The sequence below is a fragment of the Schistocerca americana genome, chromosome 3, assembly GCF_021461395.2.
Source record: "Schistocerca americana isolate TAMUIC-IGC-003095 chromosome 3, iqSchAmer2.1, whole genome shotgun sequence".
NCBI lineage: Eukaryota > Metazoa > Arthropoda > Insecta > Orthoptera > Acrididae > Schistocerca > Schistocerca americana.
The window spans coordinates 174,317,851-174,339,336 of record NC_060121.1 but is presented as its reverse complement, the minus strand read 5'-3'; the positions used below and the strand labels follow the sequence as shown (position 1 = coordinate 174,339,336).

Here is a 21,486-nt window from a genome sequence, read left to right as displayed (position 1 = left end):
GAAGGACAGTAGAAAAAATAGTTGCATCTATTAAAGGTCCAACCCTCATTCTAGCATATTTAGCCCTACATCTACATCTATATACATATTCCACAAGCCACTGTACAGTGCATGGCGGGAGGTACCCTGTGACACTACTAGTCATTTCCTTTTCTGTTCCTGTCTCAAATAAAGCAAGGGAAAATGGCTTCATAAGAGCCCTAATTTCTCGTATCTTACCTTCGTGGTCCTTACACAAAATGTACATTGGTGGCAGTGAATCATTCTACAGTCAGCTTCAAATTCCAGTTCTCTAAATTTTCTCAATAATGATCCCAAAAAGAACATTGCCTTCCCTCCGTGGATTCCCATTTGTGTTCCTGATGGGTCTCCATAATACCTGTGTGTTGTTCACACCAAGCAGAAACAAATCTAGCAGCTTGCCTCTGAAATGCTTCCACGTCTTCCTGACTGAGCAAGGTGACGCAGTGGTTAGACCACTGGACTCGCATTCAGGAGGATGATGGTTCAAACCCGCACCTGGCCATCCTGATTTAGGTTTTCAATGATTTCCCTAAATCACTTCAGGCAAATGCCGGGATGGTTCCTTTGAAAGGGAACGGCTGACTTCCTTCCTCATCCTTACCAAATCTAAGGGGACCGATGACCTCGCTGTTTGGTCCCCTCCCCTGAAATCAACCAACCAACCATGTCTTCCTTTAATCCAAACTGGTGCATTTCCCAAACACTCAATCAGACTCATGAATGAATCATACTATGTTCTAGATGTGGTCTCCTTTACAGGTGAACCACACTTTCCTAAAATTCTCCTGATAAACCAAAGTCAACCATTCGGTTTTCCTACTACAATCCTTAAACACTCATTGCATTTCATACTACTTTACAACATTATTCCTAGATATTTAATCAATGTGATTGTGTCAAGCAGCATCCTAGTAATGTTTAATTGGAATATTATGGGTTCTTTTTTTCCTACTCATCCACATTAACTTACATTTCTCTACATTTAGAGCTGGCTGCTATTCATCACATCAACTAGAAATTTTGTATGAGTCAACTTGTATCCTCCTACAGTCCCTCAACAATGACACCTTCCGATACATCATAGCATCATCAGCAAACAGCCACAGACCAATGCTTACCCTGTCCACCAGATCATTTATGTATATGGAAAATAACAGCAGTCTCATCACACTTTCCTGGGGCTCTCCTGACAATACCCTTGTCTCTCATGAACACTTGACATTGAGGACAACATACTGAGTTCTGTTACTTAAGAAGTCTTTGAGACACTCACATATCTAGCAATCTATTCAGAATTCTCATACCTTCATTTACAGTCTGCAGTAAGGCACCATGTCAAATGAGTTTTGGAAATCTAGGAATATAGGCTCTGTCTGTTGCCCTTCATCCATAGTTCGCAGGATATCATGTGAGAAAAGGACGGGCTAAGTTTTGCATGAGTGATGCTTTCTAAAACTGTGCTAATTCGAAGACAGAAGCTTTTTCATCTCGAGTAAATTTATTGTATTGGAACTGAAAATATGTTCAAGAATTCTGCTGTAGACCAATGTTACTGATACAGGTCTATAATTTTGTGGGTGCATTCTTATACTCTTCTTATATACAAGGGCTATCTGTGGTTCTTTGCAGTCACATGGGACTTTGCCCTCGTGAAAAATTCATGATAAATGCAAGCTAAAAATGGACCGATGCTGTACTCTTAGCAAAACAGAATTGAGATTCCATCTGGAGCTGGTGACTTATTTGTCTTCAACTCATTCCGTTATTTCTCTGTGCCAGGGGTTCCTATTACTATGTCCTCCATACAGGAGTCTGTGCAATTGTCAAACAACAGTAAATTTCTATGATTCTCCTGTGTGAACGATAGCTTAAATGTGAAATTTAAAACTTCGGCTTTCCTTTTGCTGTCTGTTACTGCTACACCAGACTGGTCAACGAGTGACTGGATAGAAGCCTTAGACCCACTTAGCAATTTTATATATGACCAGAAGTTTCTTGGGTTCTAGGCAAGATCTTTTGCTAAGGCGTGATGGTGGTAGTTGCTGCATGTTTCGTGCAACAATCTTTTTATAGATACATGAATCTCTACTAATCTTTGCCTGTTGTCATTTGAGCTTTCGCCTTTGAACTGAGCGTGCAACAGCTGTTACTTTGTCAGCATTTTCCAAATTTCATTGTTAAACCATGGTGGGTCTTTTCTGTCCTTAACCCACTTACTCAACACAAACTTCTCCAGAGCATGATTACAATCTGTTTAAATTTTGCCCATTATTCCTCTACATCCATCATACTGGAACTAAATGATATAAATTCACTATCTAAGTAGGATGCTAATCTTTATTTATTTGCCCTTTCTAACAGAAATACTCTTCTAGCCTTCTTGATTGATTAATTTATTAACTGTAGTCACTATGATGACATCATGATCACTAATTCTTGTCCCTATAATGACACCAATGATAAGATCATGTCTGTTTGCAGCTACAAGGCCTAAAATATTTTACTGTGTGCAGGCAGTTAAACTAGCTGCTCAAGAAAGTATTTGGAAAACGTGTTCAAAAGTACTTTGCAAGACTGTCAGTCTGTACCCCTTGCAATGAATCTATAGACATTTCAGTCTAGGCTCAGTAGATTAAAATTGGCTCCAACTAATATTGCATGACCAGCATATTCCCACACTACTGACTGTAGACTTTCTTTCAATAACTCTAAAACTGTCGAGTGGAATTGGGTGGCATGAACAAACATCTGAAACTTAAATTGATTGCCCATTTGATTGACCTAAAAGCCCATCATGCAGATATTACTAGAAAATACCATAGTAACTGCTTTTGAATATCTTTATAAGTTATAAAGAATTTCACAGGTTTGTAACACATAAACAACTGAATAATCTACTTACACTTGCAGAGCACCAAATGCATGATGGTTCAGTACATCTTTGGCTTTCTTTACAAGGCCAGTATCACGATGACTGTAGAACAGCAATGTTGCTCCAAGAGTATGAGCCACATATCGAAGAGAACGACACACGATCTTTTTCTTTTCAGGGTCAAACTCCTAGTGATAAAAACATATAGGAAATTATCTTCGTGGACATAAATATCCAGATAATCAGTGTAAACAAACATGACTACAGGCAACCACTAAGCTGCAGCAGATTAATGAATAACTCTCAGACCCATTTAACAGCAAAGAGATTATGTTACATTTTAAGCTACCACTCTTCTTATACTCAACAATGGAAAACCCAGGATGGGCTGTAACAATATTTTGAAAAGGGTAGTTGCTGCTAACCACATGGTGGAGATGCTGAGTTACAGATAGGCACACAAATGACCACAGTCTCTGGCTGCTGTTGTGAGCAGTTGTGTATGCTGGGAAACACAATTGGATAATAGGGGTAAGGAGGAGGCTAAGCCACACTGTGGCCTCAGCAGCTGGAGACTGTGGCCATTTGTGTGTGGGTTGCATTGGCGTGCATGTGTGTGTGTGTGTGTGTGTGTGTGTGTGTGTGTGTGTGCTATCCTTTTCATAATATTGTTGCTCTTCTTACACTGGTATTTTAAATACACGATCTTTTGTACAAGTACTTTAAATTCACAACCTCACACACACAGCCACAGAGAAACCAATTTGTGTGAGTTATGATGTGACTTACCAAAAGAAAGTGCTGGCAGGTCGATAGACACACAAACAAACACAAACATACACACAAAATTCTAGCTTTCGCAACCAATAGTTGCTTCGTCAGGAAAAAGGGAAGGAGAGGGAAAGACGAAAGGATGTGGGTTTTAAGGGAGAGGGTAAGGAGTCATTCCAATCCCGGGAGCGGAAAGACTCACCTTAGGGGGAAAAAAGGACGGGTATACACTCGCACACACACACACACACACACACACACATATCCATCCACACATGATGTGACTTACCAAACGAAAGTGCTGGCAGGTCGACAGACACACAAACAAACACAAACATACACACAAAATTCAAGCTTTCGCAACCAATGGTTGCTTCATTGGGAAAGAGGGAAGGAGAGGGAAAGACGAAAGGATGTGGGTTTTAAGGCAGAGGGTAAGGAGTCATTCCAATCCCGGGAGCGGAAAGACTTACCTTAGGGGGAAAAAAGGACAGGTATACACTTGCACACACACACATATCCATCCGCACATACACAGACACAAGCAGGCATTTCTAAAGGCAAAGAGTTTGGGCAGAGATGTCAGCTGAGGCGGAAGTACAGAGGCAAAGCTGCTGTTGAAAAACAGGTGAGGTATGAGCGGCGGCAACTTGAAATTAGCAGAGGTTGAGGCCTGGTGGATAACGAGAAGTGAGGATATACTGAAGGGCAAGTTCCCATATCCGGAGTTCTGACAGGTTGGTGTTAGTGGGAAGTATCCAGATAACCCGGATGGTGTAACACTGTACCAAGATGAGCTGGCAGTGCACCAAGGCATGTTTAGCCACAGGGTGATCCTCATTACCAACAAACACTGTCTGCCTGTGTCCATTCATGCGAATGGACAGTTTGTTGCTGGTCATTCCCACATAGAATGCGTCACAGTGTAGGCAGGTCAGTTGGTAAATCACGTGGGTGCTTTCACATGTGGCTCTGCCTTTGATCGTGTACACCTTCCGGGTTACAGGACTGGAGTAGGTGGTGCTGGGAGGGTGCATGGGACAGGTTTTACACCGGGGGCGGTTACAAGGGTAGGAGCCAGAGGGTAGGGAAGAAGGTTTGGGGATTTCATAGGGATGAACTAAGAGGTTACGAAGGTTAGGTGGACGGCGGAAAGACACTCTTGGTGGAGTGGGGAGGATTTCATGAAGGATGGATCTCATTTGAGGGCAGGATTTGAGGAAGTCGTATCCCTGCTGGAGAGCCACATTCAGAGTCTGATCCAGTCCCGGAAAGTATCCTGTCACAAGTGGGGCACTTTTGTGGTTCTTCTGTGGGAGTTTCTGGGTTTGAGAGGATGAGGAAGTGGCTCTGGCTATTTGCTTCTGTACCAGGTCGGGAGGGTAGTTGCAGGATGCGAAAGCTGTTGTCAGGTTGTTGGTGTAATGGTTCAGGGATTCCGGACTGGAGCAGATTCGTTTGCCACGAAGACCTAGGCTGTAGGGAAGGGACCGTTTGATGTGGAATGGGTGGCAGCTGTCATAATGGAGGTACTGTTGCTTGTTGGTGGGTTTGATGTGGACAGACGTGTGAAGCTGGCCATTGGACAGGTGGAGGTCAACGTCAAGGAAAGTGGCATGGGATTTGGAGTAGGACCACGTGAATCTGATGGAACCAAAGGAGTTGAGGTTGGAGAGGAAATTCTGGAGTTCTTCTTCACTGTGAGTCCAGATCATGAAGATGTCATCAATAAATCTGTACCAAACTTTGGGTTGGCAGGCCTGGGTAACCAAGAAGGCTTCCTCTAAGCGACCCATGAATAGGTTGGCGTACGAGGGGGCCATCCTGGTACCCATGGCTGTACCCTTTAATTGTTGGTATGTCTGGCCTTCAAAAGTGAAGAAGTTGTGGGTCAGGATGAAGCTGGCTAAGGTAATGAGGAAAGTCGTTTTAGGTAGGGTGGCAGGTGATCGGCGTGAAAGGAAGTGCTCCATCGCAGCGAGGCCCTGGACGTGCGGGATATTTGTGTATAAGGAAGTGGCATCAATGGTTACAAGGATGGTTTCCGGGGGTAACAGATTGGGTAAGGATTCCAGGCGTTCGAGAAAGTGGTTGGTGTCTTTGATGGAGGATGGGAGACTGCATGTAATGGGTTGAAGGTGTTGATCTACGTAGGCAGAGATACGTTCTGTGGGGGCTTGGTAACCAGCTACAATGGGACGGCCGGGGTGATTGGGTTTGTGAATTTTAGAAAGAAGGTAGAAGGTAGGGGTGCGGGGTGTCAGTGGGGTCAGGAGGTTGATGGAGTCAGGTGAAAGGTTTTGTAGGGGGCTTAAGGTTCTGAGGATTCCTTGAAGCTCCGCCTGGACATCAGGAATGGGATTACCTTGACAAACTTTGTATGTGGTGTTGTCTGAAAGCTGACGCAGTCCCTCAGCCACATACTCCCGACGATCAAGTACCACAGTCGTGGAACCCTTGTCCGCCGGAAGAATGACGATGGATCGGTCAGCCTTCAGATCACGGATATATATATATATACTTACTTACTTACTTATCGCGAATGGACCCAGAAGGATCACGCAAAGCTTTCTGACGTCGTTTCTTCCATACTTCTTTCATTCGTTCTCCATGTTTTCTTTTTCTTTCTTCTGTCCATTTTGTTCCTGGTCTCTTTAGTGCTTCCTTCTCCGACAATACAATCCACTTTTCCACCTTATTTCTAAAAGTTTTTCTATCTTTGACATCTTTAAGTTCAATATTTGCTTTTTGTAAATCTAATTTTACTTGGCTAATCCATGGTGTTGTTGATTTGACTTTTTCTATGTAAGTGAGAATTCTGTTGGTGAGTCGTGTGGGGGGAAGTCTAGTGACATGTCCATAAAATTTTAATCTTCGCCTTCTTATGTCTGCTGCCAGGTTTGATATAGTTTCTGTGGTTCTTCTTGATTGTATCCGGTATCCTTCTTCTGTTAATTTTGGACCTAAAATCTTTCTCATAATTTTGCGTTCTTCTTTTAGTATTTTTTCTAAATCACATTTTGTGTGGAGTGTGAGCGTTTCACTAGCATATAGTGCTGCTGGCTTAATTACTGCGCAGTAGTGTCTGATTTTTGTGTTCGAGGAGATGCATTTTTTATTGTATATTTCATGTGTCATACCATATGCTCTCTTCATTTTCTGTTGTCTGATCTTCTGTGCAACTTTCTCTCCTCCGGTTGGCTCCAAAATTTCACCTAGGTATTTAAAATGTTTTACTCTATTTATTTTTCCATATTTTGTGTTCAAACTGTGTATATGGAATTTCGTACAGAAAAATTCTGTCTTTTGAAACGAAATTTGTAAACCTACTTTATCCGCGCATTCCTTAAGGATCTCTATTTGTTTGGTGGCGATTTCTTCATCATCTGCAAGTATGGCCAAGTCGTCCGCGAATGCTAAACAAGATATCTCCACGTTGTCTTTGGTTCTACCAAGATGGATTGGTTTCCAGTAGGATTGATTTTTTAATTCTTTTTCCCATTCCTTAATGACTTTATCCAGGACTATATTAAACAGAAGTGGAGATAGCCCGTCACCTTGACGTACTCCAGTTTTTATGAGAAAAGGTTCAGAGATTTCTCCCCTGAATTTAACTTTAGATACAGTGTCTGTCAGTGATTCTTTGATAAGCCTTAGTGTTTTGGAGTCAAGTCCAAGTTCCTCTAAAATGTTAAACAAAGATTGCCGGTCAATTGAGTCATAGGCTTTCTTAAAATCTACGAATGTACAAATTATGGGGGCATTTCTAATTGCTTTGTGTTTTAATATTGTCTTTAAATTAAATATTTGTTCTATGCATGAGCGACCGGGGCGAAAGCCTGCTTGATAATCACCAATTTGGCGTTCCAGCTGCTCTTGTGTTCTTTTCAGCAGGCATGTTGAGAGAATTTTGTAGGTGACTTGTAAAAGTGAGATTCCCCTGTAGTTATTGACATTTGTTCTGTCTCCTTTTTTATGTAACGGGTGAATAAGGGCACATTTCCAATCCTCTGGTAATTTTTCTGTTTCCCATATTTTTGTTATTATTTTTGTGAGCTCTTGCAACGTCTTTGGTCCTAGGTTTTTTAATAGCTCTGCAACAATGCCATCTTCGCCAGATGTTGTATTATTTTTTAAGTTTTTAATGTGACATTTGATTTCTTCCTGTGTTGGTGGTAATGAATCCGGTTGAGCGTTGGCACTGATTTCTTTGGGAAACCTTAAACTAGGTTCTGGGCAATTTAGTAGGTTAGAAAAATATTGAGCCAATACTTGACAGTTTTCCTGGTTTGTTAGGGCTAATTTACCATCAGGTTTTCTGAAACATAAATTTTGAGGGATATATCCTCGTATTTTATCTGCGAAAGATCTGTAGAAGTCTCTTGTATTATAGTTTTGGAAATTTTCTTCTATGGCATCCAGTTGTGCCTTTGTGTACTTCCTTTTTGCTTGCCTAATGGATTTTGAAACCTGTTTTCTAACCTCGTTAAATAAATGTAGACTTTCTTGTGATTTTTTACTGTTATATTCTTGAAATGCCTTTTTTCTCCTTTCCAATGCATTTTCACAGTCTGAATCCCACCAAGGGTGTTTGAATATCTTTTTCAAGGGAATAGTTTCCTTAGCTATTCGCGTGATTTTAGAATGAAATTCTTCCCATGTGTTTGCCTTTTCCTTCTCCCATTCTTCTTTTACTTTAGATTCTTTAATCTTCTTGGTGTCATATTTCTGTATTTCTGTTTTCTTCTGATGACTTCTTCGTGCTGTAAACTTGATTTTAATTCTAGTTAGGTAATGGTCTGAATCAATGTTTGCTCCTCTGCGTACTTGGACGTCGTAAATTTCTTTTTGTACAGGGTATGAAATCGCCACATGATCTATTTGAAACTCGCCAATTTGTTGTATAGGAGATCTCCATGTCTTTTGTTTTCTTGGACATTTTCTTAGAGATGTTGACATTATCTTCAGGTTATTCTGCTTACATAGTTCGACGAGCCTTGTACCATTTTTATTGGTAAATTTATGTGCAGGATATTTGCCTACGGTTTTTTGGTGGATTTTCTCTCTACCAATTTGGGCATTAAAATCGCCGAGTAGAACTTTTGTATCATCTTTTGGAATCTTGGCCATTATATTCTCCAAATTTTCCCAGAACTTTTCTGTTTCTATGGGGTTTTTCTTGTTGTCTCCGTTTGTGGGAGCATGAACATTAACCATTGTGTATGTTTTGTTGGCACATTGTAAGCGCATCGTCATTATCCTATTATTTACGGGAGTAACTTCCTTGATGGAGCTGAGCACGCTCTTGTGTATGATAAACGCCATCCCGAGATGGGGGGCTCCTCTTCCGATTCGTTTATCCGTCTTGCTCTTAAAGATGCGATAGTTGCCATAATCTGATGTTTCTTCATCTGTAAAACGTGTCTCCTGTAAAGCTAGTATTACTATCTTTTGCTTTTCAAGTTCTGTTGTAAGGTTTAGAAGTTTTCCTGGTTGGATTAATGTATTTATGTTAAAGGTTCCAATGTATGTAGGTGTTTTAAGTGGAAGTTTGCCAGAGAGCTCCGACTTTCTCTGGTGTAATCGTGTAAGTCCAGGTTCCCCAGAATCCGAATTCCTGGTTGCCATCTGTTGATGGGTGGATTGGTTACCACCTGGGGTAATGTTGTTATTACTTGCACGAGTCATACTTGCTTGTAATCAAGTTGGTCCAGTGTTTCCACTGGGTGTTTAGAACCAGGGATTGTTAGTTCCTGGCGCATTATGACCAGCCGCACATTGTGTGAACAGACGCTGACCAGGATGCCGATGGTTCCCACTTCAGACGCGTCCTGGATTTGGGTGTTGACAGTGCTTATTGTAATGGCGGCACTTACTCGCCATGACACAGCAACGTCTTCGGGTTCTGTGGTTTTTGAATGAGTGTGACCCTTGCCAAAAATCACCCTCCCACACCCTCGTGATGCTGCCGCCTCGGTCCGGGACTGCTTATTTGGGTTTCCCCTTATTCGCAGCTGTCCACCATATCTGATGGATATATATATATATATACCCTAGCCGAGCCTCAGGTACAGGGCGGGTCGCAGGTGGCGGATAGCGAACGATCCATCAGATATGGTGGACAGCTGCGAATAAGGGGAAACCCAAATAAGCAGTCCCGGACCGAGGCGGCAGCATCACGAGGGTGTGGGAGGGTGATTTTTGGCAAGGGTCACACTCATTCAAAAACCACAGAACCCGAAGACGTTGCTGTGTCATGGCGAGTAAGTGCCGCCATTACAATAAGCACTGTCAACACCCAAATCCAGGACGCGTCTGAAGTGGGAACCATCGGCATCCTGGTCAGCGTCTGTTCACACAATGTGCGGCTGGTCATAATGCGCCAGGAACTAACAATCCCTGGTTCTAAACACCCAGTGGAAACACTGGACCAACTTGATTACAAGCAAGTATGACTCGTGCAAGTAATAACAACATTACCCCAGGTGGTAACCAATCCACCCATCAACAGATGGCAACCAGGAATATATATATATATATATATATATATTTATATATATATAGACACACACACACACCCGTCCTTTTTTCCCCCTAAGGTAAGTCTTTCCGCTCCCGGGATTGGAATGACTCCTTACCCTCTCCCTTAAAACCCACATCCTTTCGTCTTTCCCTCTCCTTCCCTCTTTCCTGATGAGGCAACAGTTTGTTGCGAAAGCTTGAATTTTGTGTGTATGTTTGTGTGTCTGTCGACCTGCCAGCACTTTCATTTGGTAAGTCACATCATCTTTGTTTTTAGATATATATTTCCTACGTGGAATGTTTCCCTCTATTATAACTATATATATATATATATATATATATATATATATATATATATATAAAACCCCACACTGGCCAGAGCATTAAAATACTAGTTAACTGCCAGAGCATTCGCAGTCGAGTGCCAGAGTTTGTAGTGCTGTTCAGCGGCAGTGAAACTCATTTAACATTAAGCTCAGAAACCCGGTTAAAACCTGAAATTGACAATACTGAAAGTTTTGGGTAAAATTTAACTGGATATCGAAAGGATAAGTTAATGGGAAATGGAAGTGGTGTATTTTCACTGTAGACAAGAAACTCAAATCCATCACGATATAAATCGATGTTACAAAAGTGATTGATTGGTCAAGACTCAGCATCTGCGGTTGGCATATACTTATTATTGGATTCTTCCATCAGCCACCACACTCACTCAATGTTGTAATAGAAAACTTCTAACAAAAATCTCAGTTTGCTAGTACATAAGTTCTCCAGTTGTACAGTAATAATTGGAGGAGAATTTAATCATCCAACCATCAACTTGGGTAATTACAATTTTGTTAATTGTGAATTTGATAAAGACATCCCTTGAAGCATTACTAAATGCCTTCTCTGAAAACTACCTAGAACAGATAACTCACAACCTCACTCATGATGGAAATATATTACATCTAGTAGCTACAGGCAGGACTATTCTCTTTGAGGATGTCCCCACTGAAACCAGTATCAATGTCCACGAGGCACTTGTAATAACAATGACTAACAAAGTACAAAGGGCAATTAAAACAAGTACAAAAGTTACATGTTGAGTAAACTAAATAAGGAGACAGTAGTGTCATGTTTCAATGAGGATCTGGAAACTTTTAGCTCAGGAGTGAAGCATGGCTCAAGTTTAAAAGAATAGTTGACCATGCACTGGAGTACGTATCTAGTAGGACAGTTCATGATGGTAGTGACCCTCAGTGGTATACAGTCACTGCAAAGAAACTTCAAAAGGTACAGAGACCATTGCATAACATGTAACAAAGCAAAGCGCTATAGAAAGAGAGATGCTGATTGAAACATATTCGGCTGTCAATAGGGCAATGCATGAAGCCTTCAGTAACTGCTGTGTGCCAGAATATTATCGAAAGATAAACCAAGTTAGTATCCAGGCAACACGGAAAATGAAACTGATGGTCACAAATCAAAAGCAAAAATCCTTGACTCTGTTTTCAAATATTTCTTTACTAACCAAAACCCATGAGTACTGTCCCAATTAATATTCATACCACTGTAAAGATGTGTGAAGATAAGTGTCAGCTGCAATGAGAAACAGCTGAAATGATTAAAATTGAACTTCTACACTGGGTTAGCCCCTCCTTTAACCATAATATACCAAGGACAGGTCAAACATAAATCTGCGCCCACTGAATGGAAGAAAGCATAGGTCATTTCTGTCTGTAAGAAAGGAACAGAAGTGATTCACAAAACTACCATCCAATATCCTTGGCATCCGTTTGTTCTAATATCTTAGAGATTATTATGAGCTCAAAGGTAATGACATATCTCAAACACAATAACCTCACCCATGCCAAACACCAAGGATTCTGGAAACATAAATCATTTGAAACCAAACCCTTGCTTTTCTCACATGACATTCTGAAAACCATGGATCACGGCAGCCAGGTGAACAAAAAGTTTCTTGTCGTCCAAAATTTTATTTGACACAGTAACACACTTACATTATTGAAAGTATCATCATATGAGGTATCAAGTAAAATCTGTGACTGGATTGAGGATTTCTTAGTAGAGAGGACACAGTATGGATGGAGAATCATCGACTGATGTAGAAGTAACCTCAGGTGTGGCACAGAGAAGTGTGCTGAGAGCCTTGCCATTCATATTCTATGCTGTTTATAGTGAAAAAGGTTGACATTGGCTGGCATGTTGCTGAACTTGTTACTGGCAAGAATGGCGCTCCTTTGTAACACGAGCACCCTCCCCTCCAACCAGGGAGGCAACAAATAATGGAAGAAGCAGCTGCAATCACAATACCCTTCAAGCACCTAAGGGACCGACAGGGTATACTTATGGACCAGAGAGCAATAGAGTGCATTGTGGAATGTGACAGACAAAAACTAAAGCCATTATAATAGTAGTAGACATAAATTTGGATAGATCTGGCAATAAGCATAGTTTTATTTAACAGTAGAAATAATTATGATGGTAGCAGGCAGTACTGTTTAGATAAAACTAAGTATTAGTGTATATCAAATAATTTGGATAAGAATCATTACAGCTTGAGTTTAAATTATAGGTAACAGGCTACAATGGAATGAAATGAATAAGTTATTGGGAAAAAATGAGTTATCTGTTCATATTGTGTATTAATGACCTCCAAACAAAACAGGGTGTTTATAAATGAATATCAGGGTTTTAATGCTTTATAACATTTATTATTTTAAACTTACAGTTATAAATGATATGTCAAATGAAAGAGCAACTCAAACAATTTTACCAAGAACCTTATAAATGTTCAATGTGAGCACCATTTGTCACATGGCACACATCAAGTCTATAGCCGAGTTCTTCCCAAACATTGATAAGTGTGTCTTCAGTGATTGTAGCAACAGCTGCTTCAAACTGGTTTCTTAATTCAGGGAGATCTGCTGGTAGCAGAGGCACATACACACAATCCTTGATGAAGCCCCAAAGGAAAAAATCGCATGGTGTTAGGTTGGGTGAATGTGGAGGCCATGCAAAGCAAGCTCTGTCATTAGGCCCCATGCGGCCTGTCCAGCACTCGGCTATAGAGTTGATGTGTGCCGTGTGACAAATGGTGCTCACATTGAACATTTATAAGGTTCTTGGTAAAACTGTTTGAGTTGCTCTTTCATTTGACATATCATTTATAACTGTAAGATTAATGTGATAAATATTATAAAGTGTTCCAACTCCGATATTCATTTATAAACACCCTGTATTAATAATGATGCCAGACTATTTGCAGATGGTATAGTTATCTCGAATGAAGTAGTGTCTGACAAAAGCTGCACAAATATTTAGTCAGATCTTGATAGGATTTTAATGTGGTGCAAAGATGGGCAACTTGCTTGAAATGTTCAGAAATATAAAAACATTCACTTCACAAAATGAAAAAATAATGTGGTCTTCTATGACTATAATACCAATGAGTCACATTTAGGGTCACCCAACTCATACAAATACTTGGGTGCAACAATTTGTAGGGAAATGAAATGGAACACTCACACAGCCTCACTTGTAGGTAAAGCAAGTGGCAGACTGCTGTTCATCAGCAGAGTACAAGGGAAACACCATCAGTCTGCAACAGAGATCCATATTCAAATACTGCTCACATGTATGGGACCCATAACAAATAAGATTACGATGGGATATTGAATTTCTACAAAGGAGAGAAGTACGAATGCTCACAGGTTTCTCTGACCTGTGGGAGATGCTGAAAGAACTGAACTGGGAGAAGTGTGAAGTTAGACACAAACTATTCAGTGAAAGCCTATTTATAAAATTTCTAGAAACAACTTTAAAAAAATGAGGACTCTATGAAAATAGTACAATCCCCCACATTACTTCCATAGGGATCACAAAGATAAGGTTAGTCCAATTACAGGAATCACAGAGGTGACTAAGAAATCATTCTTCCTGCACTCTATATGTGAATGGAATGATACAATGGGAAGTACCTTCTGCCACGCACTTTACAGTAGTTCACAGAGTGTAGAAGTCTCTGCATCAATCAGACACAAGTGACTGACTTTACCCATGTTTGTTTTGTACAGCGACATTGTTGTAGCCATATTGTTTCTGTATTAACTTCAGCATACCAAGCTGTGACTTGTGCAGTGTTTTATATCTGTGACAAAAATTTGTCATAATCAGTCCATGGTCCTTCAAGCAAGATACCATCAGTTCCTACCACTTCTGTTTGTAGAAGGAGATCAGCCTGGATTTGAGGTCAAACTTTTGATATGATACTCAATGTCATAAAATTCTGTGATATGAGAAAACAGCAGAATAAACTGCTCCACCATTTTCACAATCAAGAAGAGAGACACTTTGTACACAGGGAAAATACTGACCAGAGTAGAGAATAAAGTGAAGTTGAAATACATTGGATCTTTTGCTGCTGTACGTGGACCACGCCTTTCTGTAATAGCTGTTCTGAATTTCATTATTAATGAAGCTGATACTTTTGTGTGGGGTAGCAGATGGCTGACTGTTGCTTTTGTTCAGTGTGGAAGTATTTCAGAAATTGGTGGAATTAAAAGTTTTAATGATAGTGAAGTAATTACCTATTGTGCTTTTGATGTTTTGAAAGTGTTTAAATTTAGCAAAACACATTCCCGTGATTTCCCACAACTGCTTGGAAGAAATAGTTAATTTATGGTAGTTTTTTATTCAACAGTCCTTCAATAAAATCACTTGTTTCATTGTAAATAATTTAGTATTTATATTTGATTACTGCTAAAGCACTTTGTACAGAATCACAGTTCCATATTGCATGGACAACAGGATATATTTGTAGCTTATTTCTCATTAGTCATGCAGAATATGGTCAATATTCTAAGGGATCTATTTCTTCTCTTTCATTTCTTTCAGATGGTTGGTACTATCTAACAAGACAGAGGCACTTTCAACAAATGTGTAATATAGGATACAACACAAGACTTCTCCGTGGCATAAAAAGTTGACTAGTGTGAGGAAACTAGTGTCAGTTCTGCAGAGAAAGACAGGCTGGAGATGGAGCAGCATCTCTTTGAGGAACCTTTTGTAATCATTGCATTTAATTTTGAAGAATGGTTCAAACAAGCAATCTGTGTTACTAGAATGTGGAGACATCAGGAACTGGTATTTCCAATTCATTGTGCACAAGAAGAAAGCTGAAAAAAATTTATCACAGCTACAAAGCTAAATGGAAAAGCTACGCGGTTCTGGACAAAATCAGCTCATGACAGTTACAAAACCAGATGAACTTGACAGTCACCGAAAATACCCACTGTCATAATAGGTAGCTCAAGGCCCCCACTCCCAGCCTTGCCCCCACTGAAATATGGCACAAAAGTGACAATGACTGACTGGCTATGGAAGCTACTGCAACAAGAGCATGTGGCAGAAAACTGAATTTCCACTGCAACAAGAGCATGTGGCAGAAAATTGAGTTTCTTTACTCGACTGCATAAATCAGCTGAGAAATCCTTTCCTGTTGATGAAATGGCTATAGGCAAAAGCCATATAATAGTCACCCTGCTGCTTTATCTTCTGTAGGCACTCCTCAAACCACTTTTCTAGAGTCTGTCACATCTGCAGTTCCTCAAATTCTACGAGATGATGTCCATGCAGAGGTTTCTTCATTGCCTGAATAAGTGATAATCAGAGTGGTTCAGTCAGGAGAATACGGTATGTGTGGCAGTATCTGAACCCATTTTAGTGAAGGCAGCCATGGTTTTCTGACTCATGGGGATGAGTGTCACCATGCTGCAAGAGCATTTTTCATGATGGTGCACACTCCCCACACACTGTCACCAATCACCTGTGAATATTTGCATTGTTTACATCCTCCTTCCACAGAAACCACATCCTCCAGCACTGTGCTTTATGATCACATTCTGTGTTGTTCGCTCAAGTAATGATAGCAGTTACGAAATTGAGCTGTATTGTGCAGGGATTGCACGTCTAGTGTTTGTCCTGCCACTACATAATTGCAACAGTAATTATGAGTGAAATGGCATACCGTGAATGGTAGGCAAAAATAAAGTGTAAATCAATATGGAATGCCCCTCATAATTACTGTGTATTTTACCATTTTGTAATTCTTGTACTGTTGTTGTTGCGGTCTTCAGTCCAAGGACTGGTTTGATGCAGCTCTCCATGCTACTCTATCCTGTGCAAGCCTCTTTATCTGCAAATAAACTACTGCAACCTGTATCCTTCTCAATCTGTTTACTGTAGTCATCTCCTGCTTCCCTCTACAAGTTCTACACCCCACAATTCCCTCCAGTATTCAATTCGTGACTCCTTGGCGTCTCAGAATGTGTCCTATTGACTGACCCCTCCTTTTGGTCAAGTTGTGCACAAATTTCTTGGCTCATTACCTCCTCATCCTTGTACTATGTGTGATGTTACACAGGCATCATGCACAAAGCCATAGTCAGTTGTGGTTGAGCAGTTAAGGTATACTGTTGCTACGTGTTACTAAGTGCCTGGCACTCAACACACAAACTTCTATATCAATTCCAAGTCAGTCGGTAGTGAACATTCAATCACTACAGTTACTACATTATTAGTCAATGTCGAGCAGTCATTTAGCACAACTATTATGTCATTCAACTTGTTCATTAAGTGAAGTAGTTGGCACTTGATAATTATCACATAATGTTCTCTGTTAGTCAGAGGTGGAGGAATACTCAAAGAGCAAAGTTACTATGTCAGTTATGCGTGTTGTCACCTGTCAAATAATGTGAGTAGTTGGCCTGTGTTATATTAACTGTCAAAATTATTAATTCAAGCTGATCATCATATGTTTAAAGTAGTTAATGTAAAGAGCTAAACAGTAAATCTGACAATGTTATGGTGAATCATTATTAACTACTTAACTTGCCCTAGAGCCATCCACAGGAGATTGCAGAAACAAATATGTATAAGACTTAAGAGGTGTCAAAATAGGTAAGTAACACTAAAAGGTCAAAGATATTTACAGCTGAATACTGTGGTAATGCTCCTCTGTCATCATAACTTCTGATGCAAGTAGCAGCTATCGGGCTGCCATGTGCTGCAGTTGCAGCTCCAGCATGGTGCCCATACACAAGGGTGTGCTGTCCTTGGGGCCTTATCAGAGGTCATCACTGGCACTGCAACTGGTGCCATAGCAAGCAGAAGACATAACAACGGCCTATATTTAAACCCATTGTCTAGCCATCATTTTCCGCTCAGATACTGCCTTTGTACTGTGCTTTGCGAACATATGTTACCCTGCTGGTTTCTGCACTTTTCTCTGGCTTAGCTCTTTGGCCTTGCGGGTTGTGTGATTACTGTAATTACATATTCTGTGTCAATAAACAACTATCTGTGGTGCATTATATTTTCTTGTACGAGTTGCTACACAAGCAATGACAAGTGGGTCACACTCTATGTGTGGACTGTGTTTTGCTACGTTTGAACTGTGCTATGATAACTTTGAATTGTGCTACGATAAACTTGAACTTTGCTACAATGAATCCAGTGCTGTAAGAACTCCACAACTACAAGGAACAAAAAGAGGAACCACTAACAGAGAGCCATCCATCCTTTTCCAATCTTTTGATGAAGCAGCCTGTAATGATACAAGTATCTTTACAACTCTATATACCATCATATTTTAGTCATACAAATTTTTGTGCAATAGTTTCATTATAATAGTTGGCAACAAGTAAACATCTGTCTGGTAATAGAAGTGATAGAGGCAGCAGATAGCACCTTAAAGTAAGTATATGTCATTTAGTGGCGATAGTAAAAACCCAACATAGCATATGTAGCAACCAAGAGTGCTCCCACCAAGTGAGTAACTGTGCTGTGTAAACTGATATGCATATGTGTGAATCATACTGTTTGAATAATTGTTTGGGTATTGTTTTATATAATTCGTTCGAGCAAAAATGTTATCTGCAGTATAAAAAAGGTATGTGAATATTAATTTGCGTAGTAATGGCTTCAGTATTAAGTCAGACTCATTAGAAGCATCCCTACGTATCCATATAGGTGGGAAAGTTACCACCATTTTTGGTGAAGAGGTTGTAGAAGTCTGTACTCAGTCTTGTGCAGATTTTTGAATAAGGGACATGTATAACAGTGTGTGGTGGAATTCTGAACTTATTAGCAAGAATAGCCTCCAATGGATGAGCTATAAAAGCTACTTGTATTTTCACAGAGTATTTAAGTAGTGATAATACACAGAAGAAGAGGTGGCTACAATTAACTGCCAGTTTTAAGCTAGTGCATGCCGGGTAACCTTAAGCACTATGCTATATCAAGATATATTTAAGAAATACCACAGTATTAACAACATTACATCAAGCCACAACTGTAAGTCACTAATTCTTCATCTTATGGCACTTCTGGCCAGAGGCTTTATGATAGTTTACCATCAGTACGAAAGACGAAAACATGATTTTTATTTGTGATATCAATGTGATGTAGACTTTGTACCAGGAAGACGTATTGTTCTGTAAAAGCCATGATCTAACTGCTGTGTAAGAGTTAAGTAATAAATGAAAAGCAATAGTTTGCTTTTGTTCTACAGTATTACTTTTATTGTATTTACATGACAAAAGTTAAGTAATATATGTGTGGCTATTGTTTAAATCAAAAGTTTTCTTTCCAGTGTGTTTATTTACGTACTAAGTAGGAGTGTCCTTTTTCCTGCCAAACATATATTACAAACCTCACATTTTCAATGATTGAAGCTGGTGTATTAGTTTGTAATATAAATCATTGGTAATTATGTACGTCAAGACAACTGTGTACAACCAGTCATAAATATTTACCTGCTAAATTCTTTAAAAAAGCAGTACAGACACCAGAAGACAGTGACAAAAGACATTGTGATATCATATTATTCTCAGTAGCAAATACTGTGGTGGATTTCAGTCTATACAATTTCTAGAGTTATAGTTTATGTGACAAATCTAACTTTCTGTTTACTAAAAGTACAGGATGAAGTGATATTTTAACTTGAAAGCATAATATTTAAAAAGGGGCATATCATTGAGAAAATGCAACGTCTGCTTTAATACTGAGAAGTGCTGCAAATGCAACTAGTTTTTTGAATTTAATGTTTGTAGATACACATTGAGAAAACATCCACCACAGTAGCTAAGCATCCTCATGTTTAACGGGTTTAATTACTATAATATTTCACTATACATTTTTGTAGGTTACATTCCTGAAAGTGATATTTTGTGAAGGTACAACAGCTAATATTCCCGGTGGAAATCTTATGCCTATGTGTTATTCATCTTAGTCCATAAAGTTATGTAGTCATCGCCTCTGAGTGCTGACCATATACAGTGTTCTGCTCTCCTCTGCATTTTCTTTATACAATTGTAATTATTTTATTTATTTAAAATTCCTTCCATGTGGTAGCGTGCATGCTCTATAAACTAGAGAGCGATTAGCAGCAGAGTTGCTGAGCACCTACTGCATGTGATTGTCCACCCAAATTAAATGAGTCCAATTGCCAATTTCAGTCAATTGCAGCAATTAGGTAGTCCATATTAGGATAGTTCCAGATGGGACATTGCAAGCTGAGGAATGGGAAACTTGTAAATCAAAGGTAGCACCAGCACTTCTCCACTTTTAAGGTAACTAACAAAGCAAGTATTAAAGGCCTGTTTCTTTCTTGGATTAAGCAACAGACTTATTGGTTGTTATGTAAACTGGCGCCTCTCACCGAATTTGCCAATCTGTCTTTTCCACAGATGCATGAATTGTTAACCAAACATTATCATAGGTGTGAGGATAGAGTTTTACTATTGCCAGCAGCAGCCTACTCAATTATACCACACCTGGATAGCAGAACTGCAAGGGCTAAGTCACAAGTTTTGGTCTACGTCAGTTTTGTATAAAGAATACTATGCTAGTTCCATAGTTAGAGTCACCATTATTCGGTCAGCCCATGGCAAAGACATACCTCAGCAAGCCCTCAATCTGGTGATTCTACTTTGGAGTAGGTCTTACAAACTGAGCATTCCTTTGAAATTTCCTGGCCAATGGACCAACAACTAGACAGCTGGGCCAGCGTAGTGGCAGTACGAGCAGAGTTCGACAGTCAACAAACTTTGTCATTCACTGACACTCCACCTAAAACCCAGGAAATAGCATTTATTCACAGCAAGACATGGACTGTTTCCTCCAAATTTGCTCACAGTGCAGACCAGTACAAGATGACAGATGATGGCCACTTCCCTCTCACCCACAGTGTTTTTTGCAGCATGCCAGGACAATCAGCACTCATATGTGAGCCTTCCATAAATAGCAACAAAAGTGCCACATTGCAAAGTGTTAATTGTGCTACCTCTCAGCACGCCAACTGGCAAAATGACTTAGCAATGGACATCAACTTCATCCAGACAGTCACTAATTCCAACTTAGCAGGGACAAATAAATTGTTTATTTCCTTGCATATTGGCCATCAAAAAATTGTTCAAATGGGTCTGAGCACTATGGGACTTAACTTCTGAGGTCATCAGTCCCCTAGAACTTAGGACTACTTAAACCTAACTAACCTAAGGACATCACACACATCCATGCGCGAGGCAGGATTCGAACCTGCGACCGTAGTGGTCGCGCGGTTCCAGACTGTAGCGCCTAGAACCGCTCGGCCACTCCGGCCGGCTATTGGCCATCAGCCAATAACATTTCAAGTGGACATGGGGGCAGCTGTCTCTCTGATCATGTACCAACTTACCTAAAATTAGTTGGTTCAGCACTGACCCCCATGAAAATGAGGTTAGTTACAACAAACACAGCAACCTCATCAAAGGTGAATTTACAGTAGAAGCCCCTTACAAAAATTTCAGTTGTAACATCACACTCCTGGTCATAAACAGCAATATCATTTCCCTTTTGAGCCTTCTGTTCCTTGGGCTTTATCATTCACAATGCAGTTAATCTTGTTACAGAAGAAGTCCCTTTCTAAAAATTAGAACAGGTCTGTTGTGACTTCCTTGAAATATTTTCCTTCAGGCTTGGAAAAACGAATAATTTTGAAGCACATACTACTCTAAAGCCACTGGCCAGTCCTCATCTTTTCTGTGCTAGGCCCATAAAGAAGACTCCATGAGAGCAAGACAGGAACTGGACAGGTTCACAACTTTGGCAGTGATTGAGCTGATTGCAAACAGTCAGTGTGCAATACCACTCATAATAACTATCCAATAAGTTGCACCTCTGTGTGGATTCTGATACTGTTAATGCACAGACAATTACAGATACGTACACTATTCTACGGATGAATGAATTAC

At 40.0% G+C, this 21,486-nt stretch overlaps 1 protein-coding gene across 1 annotated transcript in view; it reads right to left on the bottom strand.

The window, feature by feature from the left end:
• LOC124606811 (cytoplasmic dynein 2 light intermediate chain 1) overlaps positions 1-21,486 on the bottom strand; it is an 88,790-nt gene that overhangs the window by 36,740 nt on the left and 30,564 nt on the right. Inside the window, exon 6 of the mRNA XM_047138879.1 lies at positions 2,927-3,084. Coding sequence (XP_046994835.1) covers positions 2,927-3,084 — 158 coding nt within the window. The remainder of the gene's footprint in view (positions 1-2,926; positions 3,085-21,486) is intronic.